Source organism: Rhyacophila brunnea, unplaced genomic scaffold (genome assembly GCF_057557595.1).
Source record: "Rhyacophila brunnea isolate RB1 unplaced genomic scaffold, BYU_Rbru_1.0 scaffold_9, whole genome shotgun sequence".
Classification (NCBI taxonomy): Eukaryota; Metazoa; Arthropoda; class Insecta; order Trichoptera; family Rhyacophilidae; genus Rhyacophila; species Rhyacophila brunnea.
Genome location: NW_028233361.1, coordinates 5,479,785 through 5,494,251, shown reverse-complemented (window position 1 = coordinate 5,494,251; position 14,467 = coordinate 5,479,785). Strand labels below are relative to the sequence as shown.

General features: G+C 33.4%; 1 protein-coding gene across 1 annotated transcript in view; it reads left to right on the top strand.

Moving 5' to 3' along the window:
- Positions 1–2,485: 2,485 nt before the first annotated feature.
- Positions 2,486–14,467, top strand: part of LOC147063187 (tyrosine-protein kinase Src64B-like) — a 29,472-nt gene continuing 17,490 nt past the window's right edge. The window contains exons 1-2 of the mRNA XM_085959535.1: positions 2,486–2,966; positions 9,143–9,313. Coding sequence (XP_085815661.1) covers positions 9,265–9,313 — 49 coding nt within the window. The 5' untranslated portion in view covers positions 2,486–2,966; positions 9,143–9,264. The remainder of the gene's footprint in view (positions 2,967–9,142; positions 9,314–14,467) is intronic.

Here is a 14,467-nt window from a genome sequence, read left to right as displayed (position 1 = left end):
TGCACTGGAGGTTTATTTTTTAGTTGAAAATAATGTCCATGTCGACCGAATGAAAATTCCGCTGACCCACGTAAGTGACTATGACACGAGTTCAATCGAGTAGCGTCATAAGATGCTAAAATACGGCTAAAATAGCTAAAAAAATCCACCGCTTTATAATTGGGGGCCTGGGGGCCTGGCGTGGGGGTTCAATCAGTTAAGTGAGATAAACAGACACCACAAAAATTTGCTCTTTGTGACTGTGTGATGCAATTTAATAAGATATGATTGATATATAAAATGATAATTCATGTGTAGAATTTTATTTTATAATAATGTGTATTTCCTGACTGATAAAAATGGCTATTAATCCAATAGAGCGAGCGAATGGTCGCACGTTACCTGGCTACACGATCGTGCTTTATATATTATGATGTCGAGAGCAAGTGGATTTATTGAAAAATAGAAAAAATCGCTAAAAGTACGCGGAACATCTTTCAGTGGCGCACCCAGGATTTAATATTGGGGGGGGCCAAGGAGGAGAATGTAAATTAGTCCTATAGGCTCTTTTTCTTCTTCACAGCCTAATTTCTCGTATATCGGTCTTTTGTATATTGCACTCGGTGTACCTACACCATGATCCCCACATCCTGAAACGGGCCCTCAGGCTAGGATATTTGGCGGGTCCCCTACCTACCGCTAAGATTAAAGGCAGTGTGAAACACTACATTAAAGGTTTTTCAAATTGTGTTTTAGTTCAAATTAAGGGTACTTATACAGTGAATTATTGGCGATTTTTAATACATCTACTTTAATAATGGAGCTGTCGAGTATCGACACATAATAATCAAAAGATATATTGCAAAATTATATAAGTAATTAAAAATGTGTATGGTTATGAAGTATAATAGCTTTTTTTAGACTTTTTTTAAACTATTAAAGCTAATTTATAATATGTGTTTATCTCACTTATCTGGTCAACCCGACACGCTGGGCTCCCCACAGTCCAGCCCCCCAGGCTAGAGCCCTGTCAGCCCTCCCCAGCCATGACCTACACCACTTCGGAATTCGGGTGGACACCGAGAATTTTTTTATAGTTCCATTAGGGTTCCTTGGGGATAGGTAGGGAGGCGCCAACAACCTGGCCTGAGGGCCCGCTTCAGGATGTGGGGGCCATAAGCCATTGTAAAGGGTGGCGAACGAAGGAACGAATACAATAATATTACAACTTTTGAGTTGAGATCAGTGGCGGTTTCCCATCTAGCAGACGAAGCGGTCGATTTACTAGCAAGTATCGAAATGTTAGTTTAGAAAATAACCGAAGCATAAGAAATCCTGACGACATAACTATTATTGTATTATAATACCTATTGTACTACATATTGTAATGACGGTTTATCGCAAAGCCAAATTTAAAAAAAGGGTGCATCCATACCTGTATTGGTGCTATAAGGATCCACGTACCTAAAACCACCACTGTTTGAGAGTGGGTTTCGTGGACATGCCGTAGTACTCTAATACTTGGTACTCGTAGATAGGTAGTGATTATGTTAATTTAAAGATTTTTGGTGTAGGTATTTGTAAGTTTAAGATAGCCGGAAATGAATAATAAAATAATTGACTAGTTAGGTAGGTACCGAAATGGTTTTTAGACTATTATAGAAACTAAAAATGAAAGAGGTGGCATTATAAGTCAAGTTAAGGACGACACTTTGCCTAGAGATGTCACTGATGCCGCTTATGCGAAAATTCTATAATTTTTAAATATTTATAAATATTTATTTCAAAACAGCCACATATTTTAAGTATAGTTTTTTGAGAAATGCCTCACTATTAATTTTGGTCGTAGGAATATGTAGCACAACCAGAGTTGAGGCGACCAGAATACTCACACAGACGCATTGCTTACTAACATGATGTTTCAAAATTTTAAATCGACTTTTAAAAAGGGAGATTCTTTATTTTGATTTAGGAAAAAAAATTGAACTAATAAAAAAAGGAACAGCCTGTAAAAGAATTCTGCATTCTTCAAAAATACACCAATTAACACAATCTTTCGTATCTGTGATCGCCTCAACTTTCGGTAACAGACATATACTATAATAATTAACACACCAAAGGATCACCTTTCACGCATTCACCTATCGGATGAATGGTATAAGAACGCATACGAATAGAAGAAGAAGAAGAAGAAGATGGTTGAACTAATTATTCAAAAATCTTCGCGGGTTTGCGCACAACAACTGATAAAAGTTTCATTTTTATCGGATGAACGGTATAGGAACCATACGAATAAAAGAAGATATAATGAAGAAGAAGAAGCGGAAGAAGATGGTTTTTTTAATTCAGAAACCTCCTTGGGTGTACACACAACAACTCACCAAAGTTTCATCGCAATCGGATGAATGGTATAGGAATTTATACGGGACAAACATGCAAGCATTCATTTTTATATATTTATATAGATAAACAAAGATAATGTTTATAGTGAGTCAGTTCGATTTTCATTTTCAGTTTGATTCCATGCGAGTTGCGACGTCGGGTTTTTTTAATCAACTTTAGTGCAGTAAAAATTTTCGCAAATCATTTTTTTCAAAAATATTAATAAGTATCTACCCTAATAAATGTGCGATCGTGAACTTTTCAAGCTAATACTAATTGTGTCTTAATATACATTTTGAAGATAAACTATTACAATGTTATAATAAATTGTCACATTTTCATCAGTTCATTATAAAAAAAATAGATATTAACATTGAATACCATTTATATAGGTAAGCATTTAAAAGAGTTTTCACTAATTAATAGTACATAGACAATAAAGTGTAACCTCGGGATTATCAGTGCGGCTTAATATATGGACGCATCAGGTTTATTCTACTTAACTATAAAGAACATAATATAAATTAGAAGATTGACTCGTGCTTAAAAGTATTATAATAATATAAGATTATCCTTTGTATCCCGTGTTTGAAGCAGAAGCCTATGTAAGTACCTAATCCATACGTACCAATGTAACAGTTGCAATGTTTTTAATGCATTCTTTGAATTTTTATGTTACATTGAACAACATTTTTTATTCAAATATTTCGTTTATTCCTCCTTGGAATTATGATCTCATATAATATGTATCCATAGTAATTTCTAGCAATTGTGCCGCAGATGACCGCATGACCTTGTAGGCCGGTAGCTGTTCTCTATGCACCAGCAAAAGTTCTTGAGATGATCATGCACAGAATGATTTCTCCAAGGATTGAGTCATTTATAATGAATGAGCAGCATGGATTTAGGGCAGGCCGTTCAACGGAAACAAACCTGATGGTATTTACTGATTATGTGTCAGCCAGGTTGACTGTTCTTACAATGATTTCTCGAAGGCATTTGACAGAGTCGATCACGATATTCTAATGGAAAAACTCCAACTAATTGGATTGTCTGATCGATTTCTCAGGTTATTCGGGAGTTATTTTAAGAATCGTCAACAATAGGTATCGTACGGCCTTTATCAGTCACCGACATTTGAAACATTTTCAGGTGTGTCTCAAGGCTTACACTTGGGGCCATTGCTGTTCACGATTTTTATAAATGACATAGCATCGGTAATTAAAAATGCTATGTTTTTATTGTTTGCTGATGACTTGAAACTCTTCATTCTTCATTAAGTTGTCACCTTGGACGATTGTCGTCAACTCCAACTTGATATAGATAATATATTAGATTGGGGAAAATGCAATGTTTTATCTTTTACTAAAGCCTCACGAGTATTGTTTTTCCAGTATTCGATGCATGGCAGAGTTCTCTCGCGAATATCATCCATAAAAGATCTTGGAATCACTTACGTTTGACAGTAAACTGACGTCTAGTGTTCATATAGATACCATTTGTAAAAAGGCGCTAAAGATGTTGGGCTTTGTCTTGCGTACTTCCCGGGTCTTTTCGGATGTTACGGTACTAAAAATTCTCTATAACTCCTTAGCTAGAAGCAGACTTGAGAGTGGCTCTGTCGTTTGGGCCCCACATCAGTTGAAGTACGGCCTTATGTTGGAGAGAGTCCAAAAAGAGTTTTTAAGACTCCTTTACTTTCGGCTGTATGCAGTGACGTCCCTAGACAAAATGCCGCCCCTGGGAAGCACCATAATGCCGCCCCATTTTTGTATACAATATTTTTTATCATCCGTGTTCGTGTCGTTACTGGTCACTAAGGACGTCGAAGGGAAACGGAAGTGAACTAGACATCACGAACCCGATAAAAAAATACAGCCCTGTTAAACCTTTTACGTTAATTAATGCATTTTGTTTCCAACCAGTGAACTGATTTTTTAAATGAAAGATATTTTCGTTATTAAGTACCTACTCAGTTTAGGTAGCTATTTCTATATATCGCTCATGAGATAACAATAACTCGTATGCCACAAAACACGAGATGAAGAAAACTCTCTCTAGTCACTATCAAGGCATAAAATTCTTAATTTTTTGCATATCACTATTAAGATTAATAGTAGAATACGAAAAATACGTGATAAATTTGATGGAAACATAGAGATAATGTAGATTTTTTTTCATCAAAAGTGTCATGTGGCATACGAGGTATTGCTTTCTCATGAACGATATACCAAAAGATTCTCCTCGATTTGCCGCCCTTCGAGCAACTGCCGCCCCCAAGCGACGCTCAATCTGCCTACCCCCACGGGACGTCACTGGCTGTATGGATATTATCCGTGGCTCTATCCGACTGATTTTCTCTTAGGGATGCTTACATACTGTAGCTTAAAATTTAGAAGGGATCTTTATTTAGCTACATATTTTTTCAGACTTATACGCGGCGTAAATGTGAACTCTGCCATTCTTGGTGGTGTTGGCTTGTGTGTCTCTAATAATAAATTACCTTAGGAATCGTGGGCATCCGTTGTTTGTTCTCCCACGGTGCAGAACTAACCTGCCATTAGTAATGCCAATTGGGAGGGCAATAACCATGTTTAATGAAATCACTTCGGATATTGATATATTCCACTTACGTGAGGTGAATTAAGGTGGACGTTGTTTAATAAGTTTTTTTAGATAGGGTCTATCAAAGTTCACTCTGCGTGCTTCCATCTACTTTTATTTTGTTATTTTTGTTATTTTATCTCTTTTCTTATTTTATTTCTTATTTTATTACTTATTGTATTATTAACTCACAACTCTCCGTATTTTTTTTTTTTTTTAATTATTAACACTTATTTTATCTCATGTCGTGAACGCTTTGAATATATAATTTGTTATGTTCATTATATGTAAAATAAATAAATTTGATTTTGAAATTTGATTTGATTTGAATTTGATAATTTTGTTTTTAGACCGCACCCAACCTAACCTAACCAAACCTACCCCAACCTAATATAGGTAACCTTAGTGTGTGATAATGATGTATCGAAATGTATGAAAATATCAAACTTTGAATTAACAATTGGACCGAAAAGCATCTCCCCTGACAGAAAACGGTATTTAATATAATTACATACTGAGCTAGAATTTTCTATTTAGAAGTCGGTAGATGGCTTTTTTATACTCCTTTGACTTGCCAATATATTGACATTTTTCACTCATAATCTGCTAATGTACCTACCTAATCTTTTTTAACTTTGCCAAGATTCCAGTAGAAAATCTTTTATTAAAAAGTGGATTAGTGAGTTTTTTAGCTTTTCCACGCTACCAATCGAGATAAAGATAAGAGACCATTTCTCCGACGTATCTATCTACCAGTGGCGAAGGTTGACAAAAAATAGTGCACATTAAACTTTGTCAGCCATTCGTATTTGTTTTTATTGAACCAAGATTACAATAATTATTACAGATGCGGTTGGTTTGTTTTTAAAAATCAATTAAACCTTATCTAAATTTAACCATAATAGTTTTGATATGTTATGTTATGGGCTATTCGACAAAATAATACTTATTTGTTTTCGTTGAGTTAAGAATACATAATATTATTACACAATATGTGTTGTTTGTTTTAAAAAAATCATTAAGCCATATCATAAACCAAACTATAATAGATAAAATAATATATTATTATATCTATAAAATATCCAAAATTATGTGAGGTATAATAGCATATTTTTAGATATTTTATAGATAGATGATTATTTTTTGACTATTATCTATTATGAGTTGGTTTTCGCAGTGTTTAATTGAATTTAAAAAACTAACTAACACCATCTGTAAATTGTCGTCTTTGTTCAGTGAAAACACATACATATGACTAATAATTTTTTTTTTTTTTTTTTTTTCCTACCTTTTCTTCTAACTGAAACCTTGTGAGGTCTGAGAGGCAGTCAAGAAGAATCTATGAGACAGCGCGCTAAAAATAAAGAATAAAATGGTCCTAGTATCCATATCAAACATAAAATATGATAGACATTTTCCATGCATATTTAAAAAAAAAACCCGTTGCTATCGCGTTTGCCATTGACGTATTTTTTGCGGATGTATGTATCTACCTACGAGATTCTCATAATTGTGCAGCAATTATTATGACTAAACTTACGAGTTATAATTATTTATCTGAAACTGTAGTGCGCTATCGCCATGTAATTTAGTAAAATTATTTTTTTCTTTACATATCGAAATAACAACAATGTGTATTTTTATCAAGCAGCCCAATATAATAATAGGTTACGCTTACATACATGTAAATTGTACGTAAAACATTTCACCGTGGCACAGTTCGCCGTGAGCTTTCTTATCGGAAAGAGATGACCGTATACCTACTATACGGTCTCCAATTTTATTAGATTCAATATGAACATTAATTCAATTTTCATAGCTGATTTTGACAAAATTCAAGAACGAAAACCTAACCTAACCTAACAAATAATCCAGTATATCGGCTATTGCTGGCTTCCTGTATAGTGTAACAGACAAGAACCGTGTTTTATTTAGACATTTTGTGTCAGTACTATACTGGGTCGTATACATATATTTCAGATACAACATTTCACGATGAAGTGTGATACGGCTACGGCGACCTGCATACGTACAAGTTTCCGGACACGATAATAATGAATTCAATTCATTGTAATACACATTGTAATTACTTATACAATATATTATCATTAAATAGCAAACAGTAACGGTGGCGATTGATTTTTTATTTTATTATTATTTTACAACGTTTTTATTAGGTCGTATTCTTATTTGTCCGGTGGTTGTTTGTCCGATACAAATCTTGCAATCGATTTTTAACTAGCTTCCCGACTAGCTAGACATTTGAAACTTTTAGAATATATCAGAACACGACGCAAATGCATTTTTTAAATACTTTTAGCGATCTTTAAGTAGAATTAAATTCATTTTCAGTTAATTCTGTTTTGTATGAAAAGTTATTTCGGAAGAAATCCGTAATCCAATCTACTGTTATTGGTTGCTAGGGTATGGGGTCCTAGCAACTAAATTATTAATATATACGTGCGTTATTATGGAAATCAATATGAGTGTCAAAATGACATTTCAGTATTATTTCTATGAAAAAATACAAATTTTTTTGATCGTTTAAGCTAGTCAAGTTTATGTGATTCAACAGAAAATTTAAAAACGTATATTATATTATATATAAAAAGTTATTTTTATCCTGTAATTATTTAGTTTATTGTCAAAGTTGAGGATTGCAGTTATCAGCAATGAAGATCGTTGTCAATAATAAATTTGTACAATAATGGTATATTAACTATTTTTTTATTCAACGAATAATTCACAAGATTTAAGAATGTAACATTCTAATTATTGAACATACATAATTTTGAAAACACTGAAAACACATTTTTTATAAAAATCGATGTTTTTTAAAATAAATATAAAATATATGAAAACTATGAATTAGTCAATAATCTAAACGTCAAAAATTTATAATAAAAAAAATAATATAATAAAAAATAAAATTAAGATAAATAAAAAATAATAAATATGACCATAAAATATAATGTAATAATAAGATGTGACCCTGCAACGAATTCACGTTTTATTACATTTTTTTTACAATTGTCAGTTTATCTTTGAATTAAAAAAAAAATCTTTTTAATGTTTTCAGAAACATATGTATTAATAATTAATACAGTTGAAATTGAAAATTATCAAAACAAAAATTCAAATTGCAAGCTTCGTATTTTTCCGCTAGGTTCTCTGTTTGCATATAGGATCCCCCTTAAGGGGGGACATGCTCAGCGTAGGTCAAAATGGAGCTTTTATAGCATTTTCAAAGCATGATCCTGGACATTCTTTAAACGTTGTAGATAATCTATTTATATAATATTATGAAGCCTTATTATCCTTTATATTTATTTTAAACATTTGATGACTGCATAAAGTATTTTTTATTACATAAAATAGTATTCTTTTAAAACTCTCGCTCTAATGTTTTAGTTAGAATATAGTCATATTTCACTACGTCCATGTGAAGCGGTGTTAAGATTTTTTGGGTTTATTAATTTTTAAACGCATTTATGAAACCATTAGTAAAATTAATGTTAACATTATATAGTGACATATTATTTACGATAAAAAAATATATTTTATAATCTTTTGGATCCCAAATTTGACAAGAATTAGGCATTTTATTATTCAAAAATGGGCACGATTAACACATTTGAAGATAATTATAAAGATACTAATTATAAGCTATGTCTTTGACCATTCAAGTCTGATAAACATCCTACGAATAATGATTGCTTTATAATAATTATTGACCTAAGAATAAGGTAGTGTTTTTTTGAAATACGCCATTTCTTTTGGCATTCCCCAGTGGTTTAGCTACAACATACGGCCGTAGCCATAAATTAGTATGACCCATATGAACCATATGGTCCCAATATTTAAGCTCAATTTGATATTCCTACAGCAAATCGGCTCTCATTATTTGCCTCTTTTGTCAAAAATTGTTGCCATATTTTAGGAAGAAAATTTAAAAATAAAAAAACATCCGAAGCAGTGGAGCACTACACATTTTCGGTGCTCCGGCTCCGCTCCTGCTCCGGGTAAAATCTCATTGCTCTAATGCTTCGTGCTCCTGCTCCGAGCTTCGCTCCAATGCTCTGGTTTCATCAGCTCAATGGTACATAAATAACGAACTTTATATCTATATCATTACCTATAACTTGTGTTTCATAATAATACAAGTCTTTCTTTTCAGGTATATTTCTTGGCAGCTGTATGTGACGGATGCTGATGGAGGTTCTCACGCTACCGAGAAGCTTTGAAAGAAGAAATAATATATTACTCTAATAGTGACAATTAATTATTACCACCATCACGATGGGAAACAAGTGCTACAGCAAGCGATCTAATCTTGGAACAACTTTGGGTGAGTATTTCTCTATTAGTTCCTTTCTTGAACAATTGTGACTATTGCTATCTGCAGGGTTATTCTAACAATAATATATCACTTAAGGTGATGTCTTTACCTACCAGAGGCACCTAGCGGAAAAATACGAAGGTTGCAATTTGAGACAATTTTTTGATACTTTACAATTTCAAATTCTTCTTCTTCCACGGCGCTACATCCCGGGGTGGGATTTGGCCTCCTCCATAACCACTCTCCACTCAATCCAGTCTCTCGCCACACTTCTCCAGTTACCGAGTCTTCCTATATGAAGCCAGTCCACTTCTACGGCGTCAGCCCATCTCCTTCTTGGACGGCCTCTGGGTCTCTTCCGTTGGGGTAGCCACTTCGTCATGATCCTTGGCGCTCTAACTTCAGGCATTCTCTGCACATGTCCCGCCCATCGTAGTCTTTGGGACTTACAGTATCTTATGATTGTTTGCTGTTCAATCAGCTCTTCCAACTCGTGGTTCATACTTCATTTTTATTCTGTAGTTCTCATTTTCCAAAGTGGGTCCAAAGATTTTGCGGAGTATTTTGCGCTCGGAGACAGCTAATTTGTTTTCCTCGTTTTGAGTTAAGCACCAAGTCTCACAGCCATAAGTGATCACTGGCCTTATAATTGTTTTATAAATTAGAAGTTTACTTCTTCGGCCTAGAATTTTCGACCCCACCAGCCGCTTTCAGGCATGCCAGCATTTATTCCCGGAGATAAGGCGGATTTTTATCTCCTCTGCTGTCTTTTTTGGGTATTTAGGCTGGATCCGAGATACGTGAACTTGTCCACCCTTTCATATGCATGCTGGCCTATGTCTATACTCTGCAGCGGTACATGATCGCGTGTGCTGACCATATATTTAGTTTTTGACTGGTTAATTTGCAGCCCAGCGTTTTCTGCTTTTATTTTCATAGTACCACCATGGTCGATCATCCTCTGTTTGGATCTGCTTGTAATTACTATGTTGTCAGCATAAGCGCACATCTGCGTTGTACTGTTATCTACCCATCCTCTTATGTTGGTTTCACGAGCTATGGATTCCACTACAAGGTTAAATACCATAGTGGATAGCGCATCCCCTTGTCTCACACCTGATTCGATTTTGAAGCTTTCAGTTTGCTCATTTTGCACAGTGACAACTGCTTGAGTATCCGTCAGTGACCAGTGTGGTCTTTATTAGCCTTAGGCTGCGCGCAGACGGCAAAGCGAAGTTTCGGATTCATCCGCCAAACGTCGTTTGCGTTTTGTTTCCGGGCCGATTGCGATTCAAATGCGTCAATATCTCGACGATGCTGTCCAAGAGAAAACACAGATTTCAAGGGGATTCATAAACGCCTTTTTTTTGAAACTGCACCCTGCTGCGAGAGTATTTATCTTTCATTACAGTGGCGTACAAGGGTAAATAAATAAATATAAAAATATCAGTACCTACCTACATACATATTGTATTGTACCTACCAGTAGCGAAGGGTGGAGGTAGGCTGTTGAGATCCGCCATAAATATTGCACACTAAACTTTGTCAGTTATACATACTTGTTTTCATTGAAATAAGACTACATTTTACAGATGGTGATGGTAAGTTTTTAAAATTCAATTAAACCCAGCGAAAACCAAGCCATAATAGGTAACAGTCAAAAAATACTCGTATATCTATAAAATATCTAAGATTATGCAATTAAATCATACATAAAATTGGATATTTTATAGATAGAATAATATTTTTTATCTATTATAGTTTGGTTTAGGCATAGCTTGATGAATTAAAAAAATGAACCAACAATATGTATAATACGTACTTATTCTTAATCTAACGAAAACAAATAAGTAAGAATGAAAAAATGTGCATAATTTTGTCATATCGCCTAAAATATACCAATACTATTATGGTTTGGTAAGACAGGGTTTAATTGATTTTTAAAATCCAACCAATACCATTTGTAAATTATATTATTTCAATAAAAACATAAGTATACATTTCACTGAAAAAGGTTATTGTGCACTATTTATGGCGGATCTTAACAGCCTACTTCCACCCTTCGCCACTGGTACCTACATTTATTTTCCCACTATTGCTTCTTTTGGAACTGGACTGTTTTATATCGAAAGCGTTTTGAAAATTACCTATTATTGAGCCTTTTATGTATCATCATCAACTTTGTCTGATTAATAATAATTAATAATAATAAGTACTGATGGAGTTTGAATTTAAATTCTAATTAATTTAAGTTTTGTACTATTCCATTTGGGTATTTTTTGCGACCAGGCTTTTGCCTTTCAGCATCTTGCGCACTCGCCAATGGCAAATACACATTGACATCAAATTCTTGCTTATTAATAGGTACAATAAAAAAAGATTATAACTTAATACACGAAGAAAGGGTAAAAACCTTATTACCTAGATACCTACTAAGTAAAGGATTAAGTAGGTATAAAAACATAATATTTTGAATAATTTGAATATTTGCAGTGTTTCTAAAAAACCTGTTGTAAATACTATTAATACATTCGGTAGGTAAGCGTATTAAAATGTCATTTCTCGTAAACAATTCTCTTCCAAATCAAGCAATAATGGAAAAATTAAATTTACGTAAAATGGTAAAAAAGAAATACTTAATAATATGTAGGTGTTGTTTACATGTTATATTTTTTTATATTTTATTTATCTTAGTTCGCCACTGGACTCTTGAGACAAAAAAAAGGTTTTTTTTTATTCTTCGGATAGTGCAATAAATAAATTCTTTAGGGGTCACAAGGGGCCGAACACAATAAGGCACATATTGTACGACATAATTTATTACTTTAGTCCGAAAAATTTGAAAAAATCCTCCTTCTTTCTTAATTAGTGTCATCAAGAATTTCACAGTGGCGTTTATGCAATGGGGGAAAAACAAATATAATTTAATTAAAATATTTTATAGATTTTTTGTATATAATTTGTTAGAACAATGTAATATATTATTATACCTATTGTATCTTTTATCAAATAAACATTTAAAACATATTATAAATAAACATTTGAAATATCTCCCCTTAAAATCTGTTCATATTTCCAATAGAATACTATTGCTTAGAATTCAATAGCTACATTTAGTACTACAAAAGACAATGCCATGATGACGTTGAATAATGATCCTATAGAGAACCATGTTATATCTGATGCATTTGCTAAGCATTTTGAATCACTTTATAGCTCAATAGAACCGCTACTTGACCCCGATTCTGCTGGTCCTTCGTCTGCAACGCAAGATATTCAAATCTCAGCTTTTGACGAGAAAGATATGGAATATGGGTTTTCAAATTTGTCTCCCAAAAGTTCATTTGGTCCAGATGGCTTGCCACCTTATGTGGTTAAGGGCTGTTACGAACATATATCCTTTCCGCTTAAACATATATTTAATTTAATCATAGCATCCAGCACTTTTCCTGATGCATGGAAAATAACCCGCCTAAGGCCACTTCATAAAAAGGGATCTAGATCAGAGATCTCTAACTATAGGCCAATAGCAGTTCTTTCGGCTCCATGTAAATTATTTGAATCGATATTACATATAAACATCAACCGTCAAATAGACTCTCGCCTCTCCGATTCGCAGCATGGTTTTCGACTTAGGCGGTCCACAGTAACAAATCTTATAGTGTATAATAATTTTATTTCAAATTCTATGGATAAGTCAATTCAAGTTGATTCTGTGTACACAGATATTTCCAAGGCATTTGATCGTGTTGATCACGATATTTTATTACAAAAGCTTTGTACATTTGGCGCGTCATATAGTATAATATGTTTTTTTGCTTCTTATTTGAAAAATCGCCGTCAATTTGTTGATTACCATGGGAATGAATCGCGGATTTTTAGAACAAACTCTGGTGTTCCTCAAGGTTCAAATCTTGGCCCAATTTTGTTTTTAATATTTTTTGATGATATTGTCAAAGTTATAACCAATTCTTCTTGGTTGCTATTCGCAGATGATCTTAAACTTTTTCGAACTATTGAAACCCCATTATGCTGTGCGATGTTGCAGTCTGACCTAGATGCTATCTCGCAATGGTCTATCTTAAATAAACTTGAATTCGCTACCTCCAAATGTAATATTATTTCATTCAATCGTTCAAGGCACACCTTATTGTTCCCATACACATTGTCTGGTATAATATTGAGTAGGGTAACGGAGATAAAAGATTTGGGAGTATTGTATGATACAAAGTTCACTTTCAATCAGCATATTCTTAACATCAGTACTAGATCTAGCAAAATGCTTGGTTTTGTTATGAGGGTTTCAAAATCATTCGAAAACGTCCGAGTGCTACGTACATTATACGTATCATTTGTGTTGAGTATTCTTGAATATGCCAGCATTATTTGGAGTCCTAATAGGTTCATGCACACAATTAAGCTGGATCGAGTCCACAATAGATTTCTTAGATTTCTCTACTTAAGAACATACGGGTTCTTTCCTTATGATAATGACAATAAAATGAATTTCCCGACTCGTTTTCTTCTGGGTATGCTATCAATACAATCCCTGTCTACCCGAAGAGTGATTGTTCTTTTAAAGCATTTCTTTTTACTTCTTCGTGGGTTCATTTACAATCCGCATATACTGGCAAATATTAATTTTCATGTTCCCACCAATATCACTCGCAGCTCCACGGTCTTCAAGATACCTCGTCGCAGGACAGATGCTATGTTTCATGATGCTGTGTATCGTGCAATTAGCTTATTTGATGGCACCATAAAGGTTGATTTGTTTTTTATTAATTATATAATGTTTGTAGACGTTTTAAATAGGATAAATTTATAATTGTATATATTGTCATATTTCTTTAATATTTACACATGCTGTCTTTTCCACTTTCTTGTCATATTAGTTGTTATTTGTAATTAAGATATTTTTATATATTTATATGTATTATGTATTATGGCGCATTGGCCAAAAGCTGTAATGCCGTAATACTCTTTTTTTTTATAAATAATAATAAATAAATAAATAAATTTTAATATTATTAAAAAGATAGCTATTTTAATGAGACTATATCAGGTAATTTTGTGTTAGTGTAACTACTAAAATTTCAATCTATTTTTTATGAGGTGTTTTGAATTGATAACTGCCAACTTTTTTTAAATATGTAATTTAAT